The following is a 24420-nucleotide window of genomic DNA, read 5'->3' as shown; positions in this document are numbered from 1 at the left end:
GTTAACAAATCCCAGGCTATAATTCCCAAATGGTCGATTTCTACAATGTTAGGATACTGCAGCACTCCATGGTTCCTCACTCCAATAACTCCACAATGGATGATCAACCAGGGGAAGAGGAGGGCAGTAGGCATGTTTTTATCTCTATAATCCATGCAAAAGCCACATTTGAAGCAAATTCCTAGATACATATCTATATTTACACATAAAGATTTGCTTTTATAAAGGTTCTTCATTAAAATGAACAAGCTTTAAATACCTTCTTATTTGACAGGCTTATTGACACAGTGTTTCCATTTGCTTAAAGAAAGGGACATATGTAATGGAATGATATGTCCACAACAGGCACAGGCAAGATGTCTAGACCATTAAGTGGCTCTGAAAGTTTTGCAACTCCTGATGGCAGATTAAGATTCAATAGATTCTGCCTCAAAGCTAGGAACTACGAGGACCAGGAAAAGAGTACCACTGTCTTCATGTAGCATCAACATTTTTTATATTTCATTTTCATGAAGACAACAGTTTAATAGGAATATTTCTCACCAGCCTCAGATTTATTCCAATTTTGAAAAGCATACCTTTCTGAATTACACATAAAAGAAACACTGATTTTTTTTTATTCAAATCTTTTTGTCTTCTTGCCATTTTACTCTTTTCTCTTCTTCTATTATCATGTCTATACTACATAACCCTTCTCTCTATTCAGACTTGTCTCATACAGCCTCTTAAGAATCAAATCACGGGCTGGGGTTGTACCTCAGTAGTAGAGAGCTTGCCTAGCATGTGTGAGGTACTGGGTTTGATCCTCAGCACCACATACATAAAGATAAATAAATAAAATAAATGTCTATCAACAACTAAAAAAATTTTTTATCAAATCATTCATTTTTAATTTTTTAAACATTTTTAGTTATAAATGGACATAATACCTTTATTTTGTTTATTTCTTATGTGGTGCTGAGGATCAAACCCAGTGCCTCACACATGATAAGCAAGCGCTCTACTATAGAGCCACAACCCCAGCCCCAATTAACTTTATTTTTAATTGATATACAAAAACGAAAATTGCCGCTACTAATGGAGTACCATGATGTTTCAATACATGTATACACTGTATAATGTTTATATCAGATTAAATATATCTATGTCCTCAAACATTTACTATTTCTTTATAGTGAAACCTTCAAAATCCTCTCTTCTACCCTTTTCAAATGCATGGTACATTACTTATGTCAACAGGCATGCTACGTGCAACAAGCACAACAGAATTTCTTCTGCTCCAACTGAAATTTTTTTTTTTTTTGTAAAGCGAGAGAGAGAACTTTTTAATATTTATTTTTTAGTTTTCGGCGGACACATCTTTTGTTTGTATGTGGTGATGAGGATCGAACCCGGGCCGCACGCATGCCAGGTGAGCACGCTACTGCTTGAGCCACATCCCCAGCCCTCCAACTGAAATTTTGTTCCCAGTGATCCATCACTTCCCCTTCCTTCTTCCCCACCTACTCTCCCAGCCTCTAGTAACCACTATTCTAACCTCAATAAAATCAACTTTTTTAGATTCTATATGTGAAATCATTCTTTTATGTATCAATATACCTAACAAGTCATTTCACCAACAATTCTTTGCCCCAAGTAAATGGTCATTACCTTGTTCCTGCCATTTCTTTTAAAGCAGTATTTCCTTTGGATCAGCACTCAGTGTGTCATTTAAAGAAAAATATCTCATATTTTACTTAGAAGTGGCCTACAGTAAAATTCTAAGCTTGCCAATATACTGGTGACATATGATAAATATTATGAAAGAAAACTCCAAACAGCACTCACTGTGACAAAAGAAACTGCAGCAGGGTCCTGGTATTGAACCAGTAGTGTCTCCACTGGGAGCTGTATTTTGGGGCGGCTTTTTATACGCTTATTCAGATGGACCAGCAGTTCCATTACCTAAAATAGAGACAGAGGAACTGAAGTTATTGATCATATCTTAAAAACAAACACATTTCTCAGATATTATTTTAGTAAACAGTAGCTACTTTGTTCTTTTAAGGGATATTAACTTGACATCCCAGAAAGGGAGTCAAGACACCAGTTTTGCAACATGCCTTGATATTACAAAAAGAGAAAGTTAAGATCCAGATTGTACTGGTCTGCCTGATCAAGGAGCACTTCAGGGAGGAAGTGATAGGAAAACTGAGTCCTAAAGATTAGAAGAATCCCAAGCAGACAATCAGTTACAAGAAGGTACAGAAGATGAAAAGAACATGGCACACCACATCTGACTGAGGCAAGAGTGGTAAGAATTCATAAGAGCAGGATCTGGATTACAGAAGGAGTCTGACAAAATACTAAAGCATTTTTACCATATTTTGATTATCAACTAACACAACATTTTAAGTAAGAAATAACAAGTTTCTTCTCTTTTACATGGAGAAGAGAGCAGAAATAGGATTTGACACATCAATAATTCCTGTGGGTGGAAAGAAAGGTATAGAGACACTGATGACAATTGGCCTTGGATCTCACTTGAATGAAGGGATTATGTGCTAAGAGAGGTAAAACACTGGGCACTGAGAAATAATACATTTTTTAAAAGCCTCACCAAAGACTCAAGTTTAACATAACTATTCTGGAAGGCCAGGTCCACGCTATTCTCTATCATTTCTGAAATTTGTGCCCTATTCTCAAAGCAAGCATGAATGAAAGCTGTAGGATGTTCACAAGTGACAACAAAAGTTCAAAGAAATCTAGAGCAATAATAAAGTAAATATGTGTAAAAATAAAAACAAATCTATAATCAATGCTTATTAAAAGAATGATAAAAATCATATTAGCTAACATTTATCAAGTTGTTTTTCTAATGCATTCTGCACTTGTGCATAGTACTATTTAGTCCTTTAAGATCCATGATTCTCACAACAACCAATGAAGTGGTATTACCATTCCCATCTTAGAGATGAAGCTTCAGGGAAGTAAATTTACTTGTACAAGGATACTAAACCAGGGAGTGGCACAATCAAGATATGATTCCAGGGTCCAATTTCTAAACTTTTTCAAACATTGATATTTGAGCACGAGTTAAGCTACAGTATAAGACATGATGATAACATATAGGAACTTTGAAACTTGAATTACTATTCACACTTCATCCAAACTTACCACCTGATGACAAGAGAAATCAGGAGGGATAAGGCTAAAGGAAAACTCCCTCTTCTAACCTTCTAATTTAGACTGATTCCTAAAAGGACTCTATGGAAAATTATTACTGATGGTGACAATCATGTCCATAATTACACTTTCTTTTTCATGATAAACTTATTTGGAATTTTAAATAGATTAATTACTTAATTTTCTTCTAGCAATATTATCACTTTAAATATTGATGAATTTCCTAAATTTGCTTATACATTGTCTGGAATCATCTATAAAACTCAGAAAAATTGAGAAACCAGCTGAACTAATTCTTTACCTGTCCAAATAGACAACAACAGTTAAACTCTGTCAGTAAACTTACATAATTGCTAGGTCTAGGGTATACAGTGTTTTGACCTTATTTAATCATTTTTCCTTATTATTCATTCAGTTTGATGGTTAATATAAACTTAATTGAATTATATACCTAAAATACAAAATAAACACATCTATATAAACACCAGCCCTGTAACTCTTTACTCCTCCAAGTCACTAGGTCCTCCTCCTTAAGGTATCACTTCCCTGAATTCTAAAATCACTTTCAATTTTGCATAAATGGAATCTATTATGGCTTGGATATAAGATGTCTCCTCAAAAGCTCCTGTTAATGCAGGAATACTTAGAGGTGAAATGATCAGATTGTGAGAGCTATAACCTAATCAGTTCATGCTAATTTGAATAGACTAACTGGGAGGTTAGTGTAGGCAGGTGGGTATGGCTAGAGGAGATGGGATACTGGGGCAAGTCCCAGAAAGGTTCATCTTCCCTAAGGCCCCTTCCCCACTCCCCTCTCTCTGCTTCCTGACTCCCTCATGAGCTGAGCAGCTTTCCTCTGCTGGGCCTTTCCACCATGATTAGCTATTTCACCTTGGACCCAGAGGAAAGGAGACAACTATTTATGGACTGGCGCCCCAAGTAAACCTCCCCTCCTTTAAGTTGTTCTTTTCAAGTATTTGTCACAGCAAAAGATGACTGAAACAAAATCATTGTAAGATGAACTTCTTGTCTGGATTTTTTTTTCTCTCTAGATTATATTTGAGAGTCATCCACGTTGTTGCTCATAGTAGTTCACTTTCATTGCTCTAATATGAAAATACTACTATTTATAGTTTCATCTATCATAAAAATTCAATTATTTCCAGGTTTAGGCTATTGTGAATAATGCTGATATGAACATTCCCAGACACATACTTTTGATGCATATATATATACATATTTTTGTTGTATATAAACACAAAAAAAACATTTAGTCATGGAGTATGCACATGCTCAGCTTCAGTACACATTTCCAAAGTTTTCCAAAGTGAATTCACTATTTCATATTCCTACCAATAGTATATGAGAGTTCCAGTTGTTCCACATCCTTGCCAACAATGGGTATGATCAGGCTTTAATTTTTAGCTATTCTGATGAGTATGAATATACAAAGCTAACTGTACAGTAGAATTCTAAATAAAAATGTTTCTTTAATAGGAAATGTACACTAATACTATATTAATAAAAAGAGAAAACTTTTATTTCTCTTTTACCAATTTATCCACAAATTACCAGTTACCTTGCATAATATCCTGGTTAAGTCTAACATGCAAAATGAAATTAATACTATAGATCTAAAATTTCACAACTGAAACGTCAATAAACTACAGTAAAATTAATTCTACTTTCATCAATTAAAAGATGTTATGTTCAATGTCTATATCCTTTGTTTATTAATAACGATATAATAATAAGCACACAGGCTGGGGTTGCAGCTCAGTGGTACAGCACTTGCCTTGTAGCATGAGGCATTGGGTTTGATCCTCAACACTACATAAAATAAATGAAGATATTGGGTCCATCTACAACTAAAAAAATTTTTTCATAATAATAATAAGCACACCAAATATTACACTGGTTCTGTAATTTATAAGAGGTATTATTATCAGTACATGACTGCACATACTCTAAAAATCTGACCAAATAGTTACACTTGAAAACAAGAACAGGAAAATATGCATCAAGATACCTCCATCAGGCTGGGGCTGTAGCCCAATTGTAAAGCATTTGCCTCCCATGTGTGAAGCACAGGGTTTGACCCTGACACCACATAAAAATAAAGATAGCGTATGTTCATCTACAACTGAAAGTATATTTAAAAAAAAAAAAAAAAAGACACTACCATCTACAATCAAAACAATGTGCAAGAATAATTATATTATTGCTTTTACAGTCATTCTTTTATCCTCTACTTACATCATTCATTGGCCTTTTATGTACTGAATTTTCATACATAAGCTAAAGAATAAACATGTTTAACCACTGCATAGAAGCATTACCTGGAAGAAACCAGTTTAATTCTGAAATTATCTCATATTTATAAAGTTCATTGTTAGTCATGTGCCAAGGCAAATTACTTATCCTCTCTAAGTCAGTTTTTTAATCTATAAAACAGGAATAATAAGAATGCCTAAACTATATAACTTACTTTGTTAAAACAAACTGAGATAATAGCTACATAAACATCCACTAGTTTAAGCTATAAATATTAATTTCAGGTTCATTTTTTCCCATTTGTAGAACTCCGGTGATAATATTTCATAAGCTACTGTGAAGATTAAAGGAAAGATATGTCAAAGAGTCTAGCATCATACATGAAATATAACAGGTACTTCAGCTATTAGATTACACTTCCCTTATTCCAGAAGTTTTCAAACTTACTTAACAGCAAGCCCTTCTTCTGACAAAAAAAAAAAAAAAAACATACAATAAACTATAATTACTAATAAAGATGTTAAACTTTTGCATCAAAATTTATCAAGCCAATGGTGGAATGAGATGGACATCATTGCACTAGGTACATGTAGGACTGAACATATGGTGCAACTCTACATCGTGTACTGAGAAATGAACAGTTGTGTTCCATTTGTGTACAATGAATCAAAATGCATTCTGCTGTCATGTATAACTAATTAGAACAAATTTTTAAAAATTCATCAAGCCAAAATTATCAAAACTAGGGGCTGGGGTTGTGGCTCAGTGGTAGAGCGCTTGCCTAGCATGTGTGAGGCACTGGGTTCGATTCTCAGCACCACATAAAAAAATAAATAAAGGGCCACCAACAACTAATAAAAAAAAAAAATCATCAAAACTAAGAGAAAAATCAGAAAAACAGTTTAGCAGCAATAGGAAGTTATAATTCAGTAACTACTAATTTACAACCAGTCTCCAAGACAGGTTCTCAAGCATAAAAGCACAATGTTACTGATGAGAAGCCTTAGAACATTCTGAGCTCCATATTCCACAAACTGAATATTCTTTTTACTGAATATTCTTTTTGTCTTATGAAGAATGCTTCTTATGAACATTAGAATACACTTCAAACTGGGAGCATAGCTCTGTGATACAGCCCATGCTTAGCCTGTATAAGGTCCTGGGTTTCATCCCCAGCACTAGGTGAAAAACAAAAATTTAAAAAAACATAACTTTTTGCACACTAGGCTCCAGACCATACACTAAAAACTAAATTTTACATCCAATGTTTAAAAATTTAAAACAATTCTCTTGAGGGAAAGGAGAGGTACTGGGCAATTAAATTGACCAAATTATGTTATGTGCATGTACAAATGAATCCCACTATTATGTATAATTACAGTGCACCAAATTTTTAACTTTAAAAAATAAAACAATGTTCTTATAAACTAATCATTAAGTCAAAACAAAATAACCAAATGCTGCACATCAATATAATTATAGCGATCAAAGATAAATTCACAAGCTGAGGTAGTTGTTGGTTTTGAGTTTTTTAAAAAATATTTTATAATTCATGAAAAAAATATTTGGTGGCCAACCTTACAGGTTACAGCCCTGGGTTCATATTCTGATTCAATCACTCATTATCTGACCTTAAGTGGTCTATTATCATTTCAAACCAGAGCTTCATCTGTAAAATGTATAAAATACCAACCTCACATAAAGTCCTTAGCACTTTTCCTGACACATAATAATCATTAGTATATTATTATATAATCTCATATGAGAAAACAAATAATTTGAATAAAAAATTAAAAATATACTTAAAAAGGGAGAAAATCAACCTAAATGCTGCGTTTCTTTTTAAAAATAACCATAAGATTAAAACTTTGATAATATTAATCAATAAAATTGGAAATAAGAATGGAATTTCTCCACTTGGAAGAAAGTTAATAGGATAAACAGTACTATAGAAATGAATGATACACAATCTCAAACTTAAATAGATGCATTAGAGATGGATGATTTTCCATTAAAAGACACAATATAATGAAAAAAAAATCCTAAGTAAATGATTTAAAAACTACTGAAAATACTTGGCCTGGACTAATGCAAAAATTCCCTGCTTAGTAATTCTTCTGGACTCCACTCTTAGTCTCCGCTCCAAGTCTTCCTTCAACATCCAGGGTAACTGCATGACTACCATTAACACCCTTTCAAATCAGGGATTCCTAGAATCCTGGTTCCCTCTATTGCTCTTCCTCACGTCCACCAGGGGCACCACTGTGGCCTTCCTTAGTTCCATAAAGGTGTCACACTAGTTTTGAACCCCTGCATGGGGCATATCTGTCTTTAATGGTCCTCCCATCTCTCAGCCTGGCTAATTTCTACACACCAAAAGGCCACCCCTCCATTCCACACTCATTCTAAATCATGTCCCCAAATACATTCTTTTATTTAATCCTTTACTTGTCCATCTTAGCATGTATTACTAACTGATTTTTTTGCTAGTGGTCTCCCCAACTAGGGGTTTCTTTCACTCACCAACAGACCCCTTACACCTGGCATGAAGACGACTGACACTCAGTAAAAGAGACTGAAAAAACTAAGTAAACAGACATCAAGTTGGGCCTTTAGACCTTGCTATCCTGAGGGTAGGAAAGTCACAGAAGGATTTTAAATAGGAAAGTGATATGACAAAACAAATACACCTTTATCTCAGCGAAGAATATGATTAATAGAAGGCATGTCAAATATGTAACAAGAATATCCATTCTTTCCTGCAGACATAATAGACATTCTTAATGATACTCTTTCCCCACAGAACCTAAATCATGCCTCAGAATCCTCAGGAAAGAACTCCAAGAAGTCACTGCCAACCACTTAAAATGTCCTAAGGGATGAAACCTAATGATAATTCAAAGACTGGAAGGCCTATTATAAATATAGCAGAATAATCCTAATGAAATATTATATAAATCAAAAGGGGAAAATGTTCGTTATAGAAGTTGGTTTTAAAATATTGATGTCAGTTATCTAGCTTTTTGAAATAGTATTTTCATAATCTTAAACTGGAACTACATAATAATTTTTGCTTTTAAAATTTTTTATTTGCTTACCTTTAATTAAGGTTATATTCTCTGTCATCCAAATGATTAGAATATTTTTGTCCCCTTTCACACTAGAATTAAGGGCATGAATATCAGACCATGCCTCTTTACAGACCAGAAAAATTATCAATTAAATTACCTACCACAATTGTACAGCTGGTGCTAACCACAGCTGTGCTAAGCACACAAATTACTTTTGAATCATGAAAGCTGGTTCTAAACTTACTTTCCATTTTGAAAAGCCATTAGGATCACAAACCTAGATTTCAAAAAGGGCATGGAAAACTCACTTCATAATACATGTTCATTTATTCACTATTTAATTCCCCCAACTGTCCCAACATGCTTACCTTTTTCCGTACTCCTTCTTGGGTACTGGACAATTTGAGCAAAACAGGAGGAAGAAATTTAGATATAATATTCTGTAATTGTTCATCTGTTTCAGCATGGCCAAGTCGTAAAAAGACCCGTTCAAGCTGATCTATAATATAAAAAGAAAAAAAAGAGAACTTGGCAAATCAAATACAACCAAGACTATTTTTATACTTTAATCCTTTTTTCTGTACTGTGGAACCTTTGGTCAGAAATTAATCAAAGCTTGGCTTGTATATAGATGATTGTGACACAGCTACAAAACAACACTAAAAGGATCTATCAGCTAACTGTGCTCTTACAACTGTCCCGTTGATTTATCTCCAGAAAGGAGAAAAACAAAGCTAGGAATAACCAAATTCTCTTCTAAATACAGATATTCAGTCTTTCTAAAGGACCTGGATACTAGAAAGGATACAGGATTTTTGAAGGAATCTTCTAGACCTGGCTAGCCAAGCAAGGCAGGGAAACTTTAATCAGATGTCAGGGACAACAGATCTTTGGTAAAACCATCTTACTGATTAAATTTCTCCAAAAATAGAATCAGTGCCCATTACTGTGTTGGGGTTACTAAACTAGAAAGTGAGAAAAGGTTTTCCTCAAAAAGCCACTGTGAGAAACATGTCAGGTGAGACCATGGGGATGTGCTCAGTAAAACCCAGACTGTGATAAACTTCAGAGCAAGTAACCGTTTCTTCAACCAGTGCATCACAGAGGTGGGGGAAGATGGGGGTGAGGGGAACCTATATAAATGACTAGATATTTGACTGTAAGAAATAACAATAAAACTTACAGGTTTTCCTAACATGTTTGAGGGCCTAGGTTAATTCCTCAGCACTGAAAGCATGGAGGGGTGGAGATTAGGTACTATAATGGTATTGTGGTTATGTTAGTATTTTTAAAAGGTTCTTACAAAAATCCTCAATAGTAATTGGGGTACCTTCTAGGGGGCTGGAAATGTTCTATATCTTGATCTGATATTTTTATAATTTAAAAATTATAATTATGAAAAGTGGTCAAGTTCTATGTTTACATATTTTCTACTGTATCTACTATAATCTAAGACTATATTTAGCTGTACACAGTGGTGCACATCTATAGTTCCATATACAGAGACGGCCATCTCAAAAAAAAAGAAGTGTGTAAAGAAATCCTATTTTCCAGAGATAAAAACAGATGAAATATTTACAAATGAACTAATACAGTGACTGGGATTTACTTCAAATAATGGCGGGGGTAGTCAATGGAGAGAGGTGTCATGTAAATGAAAGCAAAACTAACCACTCATTGATAATTGTTCAATTGTTCAAGATAGATTTTTCATAATTTTCTAAAGGAAAAGAGAGGAGGGGAAAAGAGAGATAAGAAGAAGGAGGAAGAGGAGGAAAGGAAGGAAAGAAGGGAGGGAGGAATGGAGGGAGGGAAGGAGGGAGGAATTGGGTACTGAAAAGGCAATCACCAATAACATCCCAGTAACAACAAGCAATTCCAGCATCACCTTGATTTTAAACACCATTTTGCAATAAAAAGAACCAGAATTCTTAGGGGTAATGAATGATTCTAAGACTTGGGACAAGGAAAAAAAAAAAAAAGATGAGCCAAAAGTATCTTGTAGGGTCAGAAATGACATAAAACATGTGAAGAGACACAGGAACCAACTTCTAAAAGCTCCTAATGGCCAAAGTTGGATCAACAGGAGGAATAAAATAAGTAAAACAGTATTGGATTAAAAGCCAAAGTAGAAATTTACATGGTTCCATACTGATATAAACAAGTGATTAAATATTAAGTAAATTAGGGGAAAAAAATCTTATAGAAGAATTCAAAATAATTCATGTGGCTACTTCTCCCCATGGAAGGTAAAACTTAACTCTACCCCTTCTTTTCCCATGGAGAATACAATATTTAGTCACTACTTCTATAGAACAGAAATGGGAAAATGTTAACTTCACAGTGGAAAAACCTGAAAAATACTATCTGAACTGAGTGAAGAGGGTTAACACCATCAGTGACATCAGATGGACACCATATATACATAATATAATGTGTGACAAGAAAGGAACTTCATCTCTCCAGTATTCATTCTCAAAACCCATAATCCCAGTCTAATCTTGAGTAAAACAGAAAACTCCAAATTAGGAGACATTCTATAGGATACTCAGCCAGTATTCCTCAAGACTTTGAAGATCATGCAAAACAAGAAAAGACTAAGAAACTGTTCCAAGTCAGAGAAAACTGAAGATGTGATAACTGAATGGTGCCTAGAATAGGATCCTGGAAAAAAAAAAGAGGACATTAATGGGAAAACCATTGAAATCCAAACAAAGTCTCAAGTTTAAGAAATTACAAAAAAGGAATAAAAGCACAAGAAAGAAAAGGAAGAAAGGCAGGTAGACTCTGAGATTACCAAACCAAATAATTCTATTTGATAAATGCTGAATTCTAGGAATGGTGAATTCATCCCACAGAAAAATTGCAGATAAACAGTACCTGCCTTAGGGCTTTACAGTTCTTAGGCAGTGGAAACTGACAACAGATTTGAGCTACATGAATTACAGAATTATTTTTTGGACAAAGACAGAATGTTAAATTCTTTATAACAAACTGACATATAGAATCTGTACCAAAGTTTAAAAAAAAAAAAATAGGAAGATCTAGTTCCCTTCATTTTTCATACAGTTGTTTCAGTACTTCAATGTATCCCCAGTCCACTACCTAACACTTGCTACTCTCCCTCACAAGAAAGTTAAATATAACATCCTAACAATAAAATTATTTGTGATTGAGCTGTGACAATGGGAAGAAAGGACACCAAACATCAAGTGGAGGTCCTCCTGAAATAGGCTGAGTACACATGAGAAGAGTTAAAGCTTTCCACGACCTATGAGGAGGATCAATATAAGTTAGATCATCACTAGACACATCTGTACTTTAAATAAAATAGTCAAGGGCCAAGGACACAGCTCAGTGGTATAGCGCTTGGCCTAGCATGCTCAGGCCCTGGGTTCAATTTCCAATATTGGAGGGAATAGGAGAAAACATAATCAATCATGTCCAAACATGAAAAGGAAGAAATCTCAAAATAGCAGTCATATCCAACTATTAAATTTTCAATCTATCAAAGTTAGCAAAATGAAGAACATAGGCTTAGTGCTAGTATGGTCCCAGAATCCTGTTTCAGAGGCTTAAAAGGAACATGAATCCTGACCTCCTTTAGCTTCAGCTTTTAATATAGCCTCATGGGGAGGGGGGACAGTGAGGGGGGATGTTAGGCCTATGGTTTTAATATATTCCCTAAAGTTTACATATTGGAAACTTGACACCCAATGCAATAGTGTTGGGAGATGAGGTCTCTAAAGAAGTAATTCAGTCATGAGGACTCTGCCCTCAAGAAGAGATTAATGTTGTTATCTCACTAGTAGTAATTTATCCCAAGAACAAGTCATAAAAGCACCCCCTCCCTTTTAACAATCTTGATCTCATGTGCTCTTCCCCTTTCATCCTTCCACTGTGGGATGATGCAGCACAAAGATCCTCACCAGCTACAGGACCCTCAACCTTGGACTTCCCAGCTTTCAGAACCGTAAGAAAATTTATTTTCATTATAAATTACCCAGTCTTAGGCATTCTGTTACAGCAATAAAACAACAAAGACAGACCTCAAAAGGACTCTGTTCAGAAACAAGAAAGGGATGGAACCAAAAGTTCTGAAGATGCAAAGAAAATATAAAACTCACATCCATCTTCCTTAAGGGCTCAGTTTTTAGTTGTAGAAACAGATATTATCCAGTTCATTACAAAAGGAACTGAGATATGATAACACTTCAGAGACAGGAGAAAATTTCACCTTATCCACACTTCTGCTATTATTTATTTGTCTACTTAAACTCGTATTAATTTTTTTTAATATTTATTTTTTAGTTTTAGGTTGACACAATATCTTTATTCTTTATTTATGTGGTGCTGAGGATCGAACCCAGTGCCTTATTGCATACTAGGTGAGCACTCTATCACTGAACCACAACCCCAGCCCCAAACTCATATTAATTTTCACTTAAGAAAAAATTAGAGACATTACTATGTCCTCAAATAATCACTGTTAAATGTGGGAATATATCTGAACTATAATTTTTTCCTATTCCCATACTAACATCATACTAACCTCAAAACTGGAATGTGACACATACTATTTCATAGTTTGCCTTTTTCTCTTTTAATTAAGAAAATCCTTTATCTGAGACCTTTAGAACAATATATCTCATAACATTTCAGATTTTTAGAAAGATATTTAGTACACATGATGTACATAATACATTTTATTCTATATACAATGTAGTTCAAACCAACCTTTAGTCTAAGGAATGAGAAAAACTCAACTAGCCCTCTACTTGTGTTATTACCAACTTTACAGTACTACAAACAACACTCCAAAGAGCATCTTTATCCATATATTATCTGTCTGGTTATATGGGCTTCTACAAGCTAAAATTCTAGAAATGGAACTGCTGGATCAAAGAATAGGAGTGTCAAAAGGTTAACAGGTTATAGAAAAATGTTCTTCACAAAAGCTGAGATAATTATGTCACCAACAGTACACTTTCCCTATACCTTTACAAAGATTATAATTTATCAATCTTAGCTGAATATGACAGATGGTAAAAGATCACACTGGTTTTGCTTTTTTTTTTTTTTTTTTTTACTAAGGTAAAGTATCTTTTCAAGTATTCAGAGTCACCTGAAATGACTTTTTAACAAATTACTCATTATTCCTTTTAATTGTTGATTTGTTTTTGTTTTGTAGTACTAGGGATCAAATCCAGAGCCTCAAGCATTCTATCTCTGAGTTTAGTTGTTGATTTATATAAGCCTTTAAATATTAGTAAAAACAAAAAACTCCCCCCTTTCTCCCATATGTTGCAAGGGCTCTTTCATAGTTTACTTTCCAACTCTAAAGCACTTTTTTTTCTTTTCCATATCTAAGTTTTTTAAGTACAGTTAAATGTACCATTCCTTCACTCCATGGCTTCTGAGATCCTCATAGTGTTTAGAATGGTTTTTCCACTTCAAATTTATTTAAAAAAAAAAAAATACACAATGAAGAAAAAAATTAACATAGCAGGCTTGAGATTGCTACCTACAAAAAGGCCTGCTTGCCAAAGCTGGCCCTTGGCTGACATCTGGAAAGTTGGATTTCAGGAGGGCTCTCAGCATTCTCAGAACTGGTAAAAGTGGCTCGCTGTGCCTAAACTGTTTGTCAAACAACATGTTTTATGCTGAACAACAGTTTTTCTTCTGGAAGGAATTCTGGTATATTTTAGGCTGAAGGCACCAACATGACTCAATCCAAATACAAACCTTGGTATATTATATATATGTAGTATATATGATATAATTCAAATGAAACTTCTTTAATGAGTATTGCTGGTAGACAAATGGAGTCTTCTAAACTTCAATCTAAAAATCCTTGCCTAGAGGCTGAGGTTGTGACTCAGAGGCAGAGCACTCACCTAGCACTTGTGCTAGGCCTTGGGTTCAATCCTCAGCACCATAAATAAATAAGTAAATAAATAAATAAATAAATAAATGTATTGTGTCCACTATAACTAAAAAATAAAATAGATAGATAGATAGATAAGCCTTGCCTGCACCAAGCAAACATCTACCATGACCCTGCTTTCCACAGAGCAGTTACACTAAGCATAATGCGCCTTGTACAGGGAGTTCTGTTTGTCGCATTCAGATAACCTTTATGAAAACATAGTAAAATATACAAATTCAAAGGTCAAAAACAACATTAGAGAAAGCTCAATACTATGACTAAGGAGCCAACAAGACAAATAACCAAGTGCAATTCAAGCTTCCTCTTCCTCCTTGTCTCTGCTCATCTAAATTCTCTGTTCCTTCAAGGCCCAGCACTCTCCTTTCACTGTGAAGTGCTAACTGCCCTATCTAGGTCACTCTTTCATTCACTGAAGTATATACTTAAACCTTACTGTATGCCAGAGATTGGAGGTCAAGGGTATAAAGAGTGAAGAAGAAAGAAGTAATGATATTGTCCAGGTTAAAGCACATGTACATAGAAAGTGATAGAAGGTCTAGGACAGGTTGCTCCAGAACAACAACAGCATTTAAGAACAGAGGAAGAAGAGTCTGAACAAAGGAATGATGGATACCACTCCTCGGTATTTATCCAAAAGAACTAAATATGGCATATTTTAAAGGTGTTTATCCGAAAGAATTATAGTCAGCATATTTTAAAGATAATGCATACCCACAATAATTGCAACACAATTCACAATAGTCTCACAACAGCCAAGTTACAAAATCAGCCTAAGAATCTGTTAACAATGAAGAGATATAGAAATGTGGCATATATACACAATGAAGAATTATTCAGCTATGAAGAACAATAAAATTATGTCATTTGCAGGAAAATAGATGAAACTTGAAATCATCACCTTAAGTGAAATAAGTCAGATGCAGAAGAACAATTATTTTCTCTCATACGTGGAAGTTAGAAAAAAAGATGATAAAATTAAATTCTTTAAAATTTTTTTAAAAAGAGAGATCATCATAAATATAGAAGAGATACCACTGTTAGGAAGGAATCAAGGGAAAGTAAGGGGAAGTACTGAGGAGTGAAATTAATCATATTGTGTGTCATGGTTTAGATATGAGATGTCCCCCAAAAGCTGTTAATGCAGGAATATTGAAAAGCAAAATGATTGGATTACGAGTCCAATAATCTAATCAGCCCATCCTAGTTTGAATGGACTGAGTGTAACCACAGAATGCAGGTCCCTGGGGGATGCTCTTCCCTGTGACCGTTCCCCTGCCTCCTTCTCCCTGCTTCCTGAACCCCACCATGAGCTGAGGAGCTTGTCAGCAGGACCCTTCCCCACTGATGCGCTGCCTCACCTTAGACCCAGAGCAATGGACTTAGTCATCTACGGACTGAGACCTTTGAAAACACGGCAGTTTCACTGAAGGGGTAGGAGCAAAAGTAGACTGTACAATGTGGAGGAATGGGTGGAAAATTAAAAAGGATGTGGGGGACATGGTGGCAAAATTTAACTTATGAAAAAATGAGGGAAGAAATAGTTATTTTTTATTGTATCAGAGATCTGAGCAAGTTTAAATGGCAACAGGGTAGGGGGGAAGCCACTGTAAAGAGGAAAACTGAAGAGGGGAGAAAATCACTAGACTGGGACCCTGAGAATAAAGAAAGAATCAGGATCAAGCACAAGGTTTGAAGAACCTTAGGTAGGAGGAAGACCCTCTCGCCATTATAATAGGAAGGAATAAGGAGAACCGTTGTTATTTAATAAACTCGGTGTTTAATTAACTGGTGTTATTTAATAAACTTATACATTTCATCTTAGTACCAGAAGAATTTCTTTCTGATGGCTTCTCCTGCTGCTGTAAACTAAAAGGCAATATCTTCTGCTGAGATTTGGAGGGCAGAGGGAAGTCAGAGGTGTGACAAAAGTAGAAGGGCTTGCAATAGGGTGAAGAAAAGAAAGCCAGGTATGGTGGTGCATGCCTATAATCCCAGCAGCTCTGCAGGCCATAGTAGGAGGATTGTGAGTTCAAAGCCAGCCTCAGGAACTTAAGTAGGCCCTGAGTAACTCAGCAAGACCCTGTCTCTAAATAAAATATAAAAAAGGTCTGAGGATGTAGCTCCATGGTTAAGCACCCCGAGGTTCAATCCCCAGTACAAAAAAAAAGAGAGAGAGAAGAGAAGAAAACCTCTGGCAAAATACAACTACCACATGAAGAAAGTGTGAAGGACACAACTGAGGTTAGTGAATATCAATTTACTGCAGCACTAGTCAACACAAACAAATCAGGAAAAGCCTACCCTTTCTTCCCCCTACCCACAACATTTAACACAAGTGTCCACTGAATTAAAAAATTCAAACATTTAAAGGTAAGGTTTTCCAAACAGTCATTACAAATGTAACTTATGAAAACAACCTTTATTTCATATCAACCACTTAAAAAAAAACTTGTCAAAAAAGTATCTAGATTTTGTGCATACACATACATACTTAAAAACACATTAAAAATTTTTTTAACTTTTTATAATTTTGTGGGGTTTTTTTGTAGTTACAGATGGACAGAATGTCTTTATTTTATTCGTTTATTTTCATGTGGTGCTTAGGATCGAACCCAAGGCCTCACGCCTGCTAGACAAGCACTCTACCGCTGAGCTACAGCCCCAGCCCACACATTAAAATTTTTTAAATATCTCCTTTCCATATATTATGGAAGCAGTTTTAAATGGACAAGTATTTATAAACTATATAATTATTACTAATATAATATTGTGAAAGCCCAACTAATGACTCTGTCAGATACATTACTTACTGGTTTTATTAAACTAAACCTAAGATTAACTACCTCATCTACAAAGATTAACACAAGACTGTTTCACAAGGAGACTGTGAAGATGAATTATACATGCAAAACATTACATAATACTATGTATAACTATCATACTATATGTGTAATTTTTACATTATCATGTAATAAACAATCTGGGTGACTCTGTCCCTCAACCTGGAAGATAATGCTAAACTAACCCTGTGCAATTTCCCCAGTGACTGGAATGTCTTTGTTACTCAACCATGGAACCCTCTACCCTACCTGATGACTGATGCTGAGATAACTCATGAGGAGGGAGGTGTCCAGATAATTTATACTAAGATATAATTCAAAATGGGGTTTGATCTCCCGGATTATCCCAGAAAAACTAGCCATATGATTAGAGGATTGCAGCTTTATTAACTCAGGTGGTAGTGGGGGGCTGAAGGTTGTTGGAAATTGCATCACATGACCAATGACTCAATCAATAATGTCTGGTCAATTAAAAACCCTGGACACCAAAAATCATGACCTTCCCTGATCAGCAATACTCTTGTTTGGAACAGGATAAAGATGTTCATATTGTCACACATTAATGTGCTGGGAAAGTTACATGGAACAAAAGCTTCCTATCTGGAATCCTCCCAGACCTTGCCCTACCTATCTCTCCTTTAGGCTGGCTTTAACTCATAATCTTTTACTATAACAGTGTAATGATAGCCATAGGGCTTTCCTGAATTCTAGTCACTCTAGCAAATTAATGAACCTGAGGAAGTCCCTGGTGACCTCTAAGTTTATAGCCAGCTGGTCAGAAGTGAAGGTGGCCCTGGGATCACCTGAACTTGTAGGACGTATTTGCTGTGAGCATCTTGTGGACAAGATGCTTAATCTTGTCTTAATCTGCTACATATGACTACTTTGAGTAGTTGTATATCAACAAAATGTTTTATATAATGTATACATATTATATGTGGTTATTATACACTATTCCTTGAATTTTACTTCTTTTTTAAGTAAAGCTAACTACTACTACAAAACTTAAAACTTAGAAGTCTACCAAATATTTCAGAACACATTCTATCCGCTGGAAGCAAAACATGAATGATTAGTAGAATCTCACGGACAGTAGGAATACTATGCTGGATATGTTAATATCCCCATTTGCTGCCCATAAAGGAAAAGTGAACCAGGCCAGACAGCTAAAATCCCATGTGACACAAGAGCTCATGGGATAGAAACATAACTTTGGTACAAAGTCAAAATTACATGACTTATTGCTTCCAAAGACAGACAACAATGATACAACTTGCAATTATAAACCTTGCCTTAAAAATCAGATGGGTCGGGGCTGGAGCTGGGGCTCAGAGGTAGAGAACTCCCCTAGCATGCGTGAGGTCCTGGGTTCGAGCCTCAGCACCACATAAAAATAAGTAAATAAAATAAAGGTGTTGTATCCAACTATAGCTAAAAAATAAATATTAAAAAATATCAGATGAGTCATTTTAAATTACCACAAATATTATATGCATTATCTAAAAATTTACCCAGAAAGAAAAATATCTGGACCTCATGAATTCACTGGTGAAAATTCCATTATTTAGTGTAGGGGAATCACCTCCCTCTGTTGTTTTAAGAGGCCAGAATAACCCTAGCACCAAATAAGAGTATTCCAAGAAAGTAAATAAATTACATTTCACATGAACATAGAGGTAAATAAAATATCATCAAAGTCAATAAATATATAAAGTAGTTAATCAAATACAGTGATATATAAAAAAGATAATACATCCTGCCAAAAATGGGAATGACCCCAAGAATGCAAAGTTGGCTTAATGTGTAAAACCAATGTAATTAACCACATTAACAAAATGAAGATAAACCATCATGTAATTATCTCAACATATACAGTAAGGGCATTTACACTGAATATATGGGAATAAACTATTCATGCTGAACAGGCTAGGAAGAAAAGAGAACTTCCTTAATCTGATAAAGAATTTTTACAAAAACTTACAGCAACCATACTTAGTGGCAAAGTAACAAACACCTTTCCCTTGAGTTTAAAAACAAGAATGAAACCATGGCAGTGCCAGTGAAGAGGTAGGGGCAAAAGTAGACTACAATGTGGAAGAATGGGTGGAAAATTAAAAAGGATGTGGGAGATTAAACCATTTACTTTCTATTAACTATTAACAATTCTATTCAGATTTGTCTTGAAAATTTTATTCAGAGCAGTAAGAAAAATAAGATGTATTAAGATTGAAAAGGAAGAAATATATTCATTATTTGTAGATGATACATTTAATACATTAAAAATACATATGAATTACTAGACGAAAAATACACAAATCAGTTGCTTTTTCTCTATGCCAGCAACAAATCATTAAAAATAAAATTTGAAAACACCTATTTCAATGATATTAAAACAAATTAAATATCTAGAAACTAATCTAGGGAAAGATGTGCAAGCCTTCTACACAGAAAACTACTAAAATACACAGCTGTGAGACATTAAGAAAAACTTTTTAAAAAGTGTATACCATATTCATGGATCAGAAACTCAGTATTAGTTAAGGACTCCTAAGATTTTTTGCAAAAATCTGAAATCTGAAACACTACACAATCCAAAACTTTTTTTGAGCATTGACCTGATGTTACAAGCAGAAAATTCCACACTGGACCTAACATGACAAATCACAGCAAAACACAGGTGCACAAAACATATTATATAAAATTACCCTCAGGCTATTGTATATATTATAGTTTGGACATGAGGTATCCCCCAAAAAACTAAGTATGTTAAGCGGGAATGTTAAGAGGTGAAATTATGGGCTGGGGATGTGGCTCTAGCGGTAAGGGTGCTGGGCGCTGGGTTCGATCCTCAGCACCACATAAAAATAACAAAAAAAATAAAGATGTTGTGTCCACCGAAAACTAAAAAATAAGTATTAAAAAATTCTCTCTCTCTCTCTCATTTAAAAAAAAAAAAGAGGTGAAATTATTGGATTATGAGAACTGTAACCAAGTTGTCCATCCTAGTTTGAATGGACTGACTGGGTGGTAACTGTAGGCCAGTGGGGCATGGCTGGAGGAGGAGGTCACTGAGGACTGCCTTGAAAGGATTCATCTTCCCTATGGCCCGTTTTTCTCTTTCTCTCTCCCTTACTCTCTCTCTTCTTCCTGGTAGCCATAAAGTGAGCAGCTTTCCTCCCTGGACCCTTAGCCCATGATGCTCTATCTCACCTTGGGCCCACAGCAATAAATTCAATCATCTGTGGACTGAGACCTCTAAAACAGTGAGTCCTAAATGAACTTTTCCTCCTCTAAGTTGTTCTGATTATATTTTGATTAGAGCAACAAAAAGCTAACACAAAACTGGTACTGAGAGTGAGGTCACTGCTGCAACTAGCCTAATCATGAGATTCACAAGCCTTTAGAGCTGGTATGCAAGAGGAATTTTAAAAAATTCAAATCTGGAGATTGCAGGCTAGAAAAGCCTTAAAAGTTTATAGCTTACTGGGCAATTCTGGTAGGAGCTCAGAAGAATAGACTGCCAAAAGATATGCAGACTGTGCTCAGGAGGTTTCAAAGTGAAATGAGGACTCTACTGGGAATTGGACTAGAGAGGCCACTTGTGTTATATTCTGGAAAAGAACTTGTCTACATTTTGCCCATGTCCTGAATCTGTGTGAGGCTACATTTAAAGGTGAAAGACTAATTAATCTGGCAGAGGAAATTCAAGGTAGCACAGCAGTCAGTCAGTAGCATGTATATTGCTACCAGTTTTTAGCCAGGTTACTGTGAGTATCCAGAGCAAAATCAGAGCTGAAGGATTTTAAAAACTTACAGTTTGACCAGAAAAGTGCATGTAAACACATGACCAAGGAAGACCTGATTGTGAATGAGATTATAGTCACTAAAGAGAATACTTTGCACAAGACAACAGGAAAAATGGCCTGAAGACATCCCAGGAATTTGCAAGACCACACCCATACAGGCTCAAGGATATAAAAGGGGAAATTCCTTTGAGGAGAGATCATGGGGGTGTCCTGCTTCCACAGGGGGGCCTGAGAAAAAGTTTCACAAGGCTCAATCGCCCAGGCACCCAGAGACCTCTATAGCCATGACTCCAGGGAGTCCAACCAGTACACAAGCTGACAGAAAACCCTGGCATCATCTATATAGTGCTGGCTCTGCAGAAACGCACGATTCAAATTAAGGGATCGTGGAAGCTTCAAAGAAAGGCCTGCAAAACCAGATGAAGTATAGCAGGGCCAAAATCCCTGTGGGCTGCCCCTGAAGCTGTAAAGGTAGAGCCAAAGCTGAAATGGAGACCCCATGAATTAAAAAAGATGCCAGTAACATGGACTGTCTGCCAAGAAAAATTAATGGCTACAGAGAGAGCCAGGTGAAAAGATAGTCCATCTAAACTGCAACCAGGAAGGCTAACAGGGTGAGTCCCTTGTATCACAGCCATGTGTTCTAGATGCTGTACCAGGAGTTACAAGTGAAGTTGTAGAACCCGTTTGTCAGGTTGGATTTTGGTCTTGTTTTGGCACCATCCTTTCTTTCCTCTCCTTCAGCTTCCTGGCTGCCACGAAGTGAGCAGCTTTCCTCCTGAGCATCCTTCAGCAGTGATGTTCTGCCTTATCTTGGGCCCAGAGCAAAAGACTCACCCATCTACGCACTGAGACCTCTGAAATCATGAGTCCCAAATAAATTTTTCCTCCTCCAAGTTGTTCTGGTCAGGTATTTTGGTCACAGCAATGAAAAGCTGACATATATGAATGAAATGACATATATGAATGAAAAGCTATACAGTACATGAGGTATACAAAAGACATAAATGAATTTTGTGGTTAAGACTTGGGTCCCATCCCCAATTTACCTCATTATATATGTGCAAATATTATAAAATAAGAAGCCCAAAATAATTCTGGTATCAACAATTTTCGATATAGGTTACTGAACTTGTGTTGGAAAGATGTCAGTTTTCCCCAAACTGACCTACGGACTATACAATAACAATCCAATAGACACTCTCAGGAATATAGCAAAACTGATTCTACAATTTATGCAAATGGCCAAAATTTGCCAAGATGATCTTAAAGGAAAAAAAAAAAGGTAAAAGAAAATGTGCCAAGATTTGCCAAGATTAGATCCTAAAAAGGAAAAACAGTTTAGATGGCCAGATTTCAAGACTCACTAAAAGCTACAATAATTAAAAGTATGGCATAGTGCAATAGCAAACAAACAAGTTAAACAAAATAAAAATTCTTAAAAGATAAACACAGGTTGTCTGATTTATAAGAGAACTGCCATTGCAACGCAGTAAGTAAGTGATGGTCTTTTCAATAAGTGGTTGTAGATCAACTGTATTGCAAAATGGGGAAATAAAACTTAATCCCTGTCATCAGATGTAAAAGAAAATCAAATCCTGATGGATCATAAATCCAAATATGAGTGGCTAGGGGTGTAGGTCACTGGTAGAACATGTACTTAGCATGCACAGGCACTTTATCCAATCCCCAGCACCAAAAAATAAATAAATATCTAAATGTAAAAAGTAAAACAATGAAATTCCTAGAAGGGAAAAAAAGAAAAAAGAGAATACTATTATTACCACAGGAAAAGAGATCTAAAACCAAAAAGCTAGCTGGTAAAGAAGTCTGGGGAATATAAATTACAAAACCCCAGTCTCTCACAGTACACAGTTTATAAATGTGTATTTGGAACAGCCCTGAAGAAAACTACCATAATCTGATGAAGCATTTCTGTATAAAACCTATACCAAATATATGCATGCAAAACTGGAACAAAACAAAAATGTATATTACCAGCACTTCTAAGTAAACTGAACTAAAGGGTTCAAGAAAATAAAACATGAAAAAAAAAGGTCATATTAAAAACAATTTCATAGATTATAGGAGACGGGGAACAGAAAATAAGAAAGTTATCATGTTCCATGTAAGATCAAAATACAGAAATCACAGACTGGGGCTGGGGCACAGTGGTAGAGCACTTGCCTGGCCCATGTGAGGCACTAGGTTCAATTCTCAGCACCACATAAAAATAAAATAAAGGTATTGTGTCCACCTACAATTAAAAAAAATACATATTTAAAGAAAAATACAGGGCTGGGGATGTGGCTCAAGCGGTAGTGCGCTCGCCTGGCATGCATGCGGCCCGGGTTCGATCCTCAGCACCACATACCAACAAAGATGTTGTGTCTGCCGAAAACTAAAATAAATAAATAAATATTAAAATTCTCCAAAAAGAAAAATACAGAAATCAACTGAGATTCATCAGAACAAAGAATCAGAAAGTAGCTTTTTAAATGAGTGATTTCACTATGTTCACATATGAATACAAAACCAGTGTTAACTCCACATCTCGTACAACCACAAAAATAGGAAGTTATATCCCCTGTATGTATATCAAAATACATCCCACTGTAATGTATAACTAAAAAGAACAAATAAAAAAAAATATTTAAATGAGTGATTTAAGCCAGGCATGGTGGTGCATGTATATAATCACAGCATCTCAGCAGACTGATTTAGAAGGACTGCAAGTCTGAAGCTAGCCTTGGCAATTTAGCAAAACCCTGTATCACAATAAAAATAAAAAAGAATGTAGTTCAGCAGTAAAACACCCCTGGATTCAATCATAGCACTACAAAATTAAATAAATTTAAATATTTTAAAATAAAATTTACCAACCTAGATGCCCTTCAATAGATGAATGGATAAAAAAAATGTGGCATTTGTACACAATGGAGTATTACTCTGCACTAAAAAATGACAAAATCATGGAATTTGCAGGGAAATGGATGGCACTAGAGCAGATTATGCTAAGTGAAGCTAGCCAATACCTAAAAAACAAATGCCAAATGTCATCTTTGATGTAAGGAGAGCAACTAAGAACAGAATAGGGAAGAGCATGAGAAGAAGATCACCATTAAACAGGGACGAGAGGGGGAAGGGAAAGAGAGAGAGAAGGGAAATTGCATGGTAAAGGAAGGAGACCCTCATTGTTATACAAAATTACATATAAGAGGAAGTGAGGGGAAAGGGGAAAAAAAACAAGAGAGAGAAATGAATTACAGTAGATGGGGTAGAGAGAGAAGATGGGAGGGCAGGGGAGGGGGGAT

The 24420-nt window shown here is 35.5% G+C and overlaps 1 protein-coding gene across 3 annotated transcripts in view; it reads right to left on the bottom strand.

Moving 5' to 3' along the window:
- Ecpas (Ecm29 proteasome adaptor and scaffold) overlaps nucleotides 1-24420 on the bottom strand; it is a 109575-nt gene that overhangs the window by 69043 nt on the left and 16112 nt on the right. For all 3 annotated transcript variants that reach the window (XM_048783213.1, XM_048783214.1, XM_015492205.2), the window contains 2 exons: nucleotides 8879-9009; nucleotides 1828-1944 (listed from right to left, as the gene is read on the bottom strand). In XM_048783213.1, coding sequence (XP_048639170.1) covers nucleotides 1828-1944; nucleotides 8879-9009 — 248 coding nt within the window. The remainder of the gene's footprint in view (nucleotides 1-1827; nucleotides 1945-8878; nucleotides 9010-24420) is intronic.

The sequence above is a fragment of the Marmota marmota genome, unplaced genomic scaffold, assembly GCF_001458135.2.
Source record: "Marmota marmota marmota unplaced genomic scaffold, marMar, whole genome shotgun sequence".
NCBI classification, from domain to species: domain Eukaryota; kingdom Metazoa; phylum Chordata; class Mammalia; order Rodentia; family Sciuridae; genus Marmota; species Marmota marmota.
The sequence above is the reverse complement of the archived record's forward strand: the minus strand, read 5'-3'. Positions and strand labels throughout refer to the sequence as shown.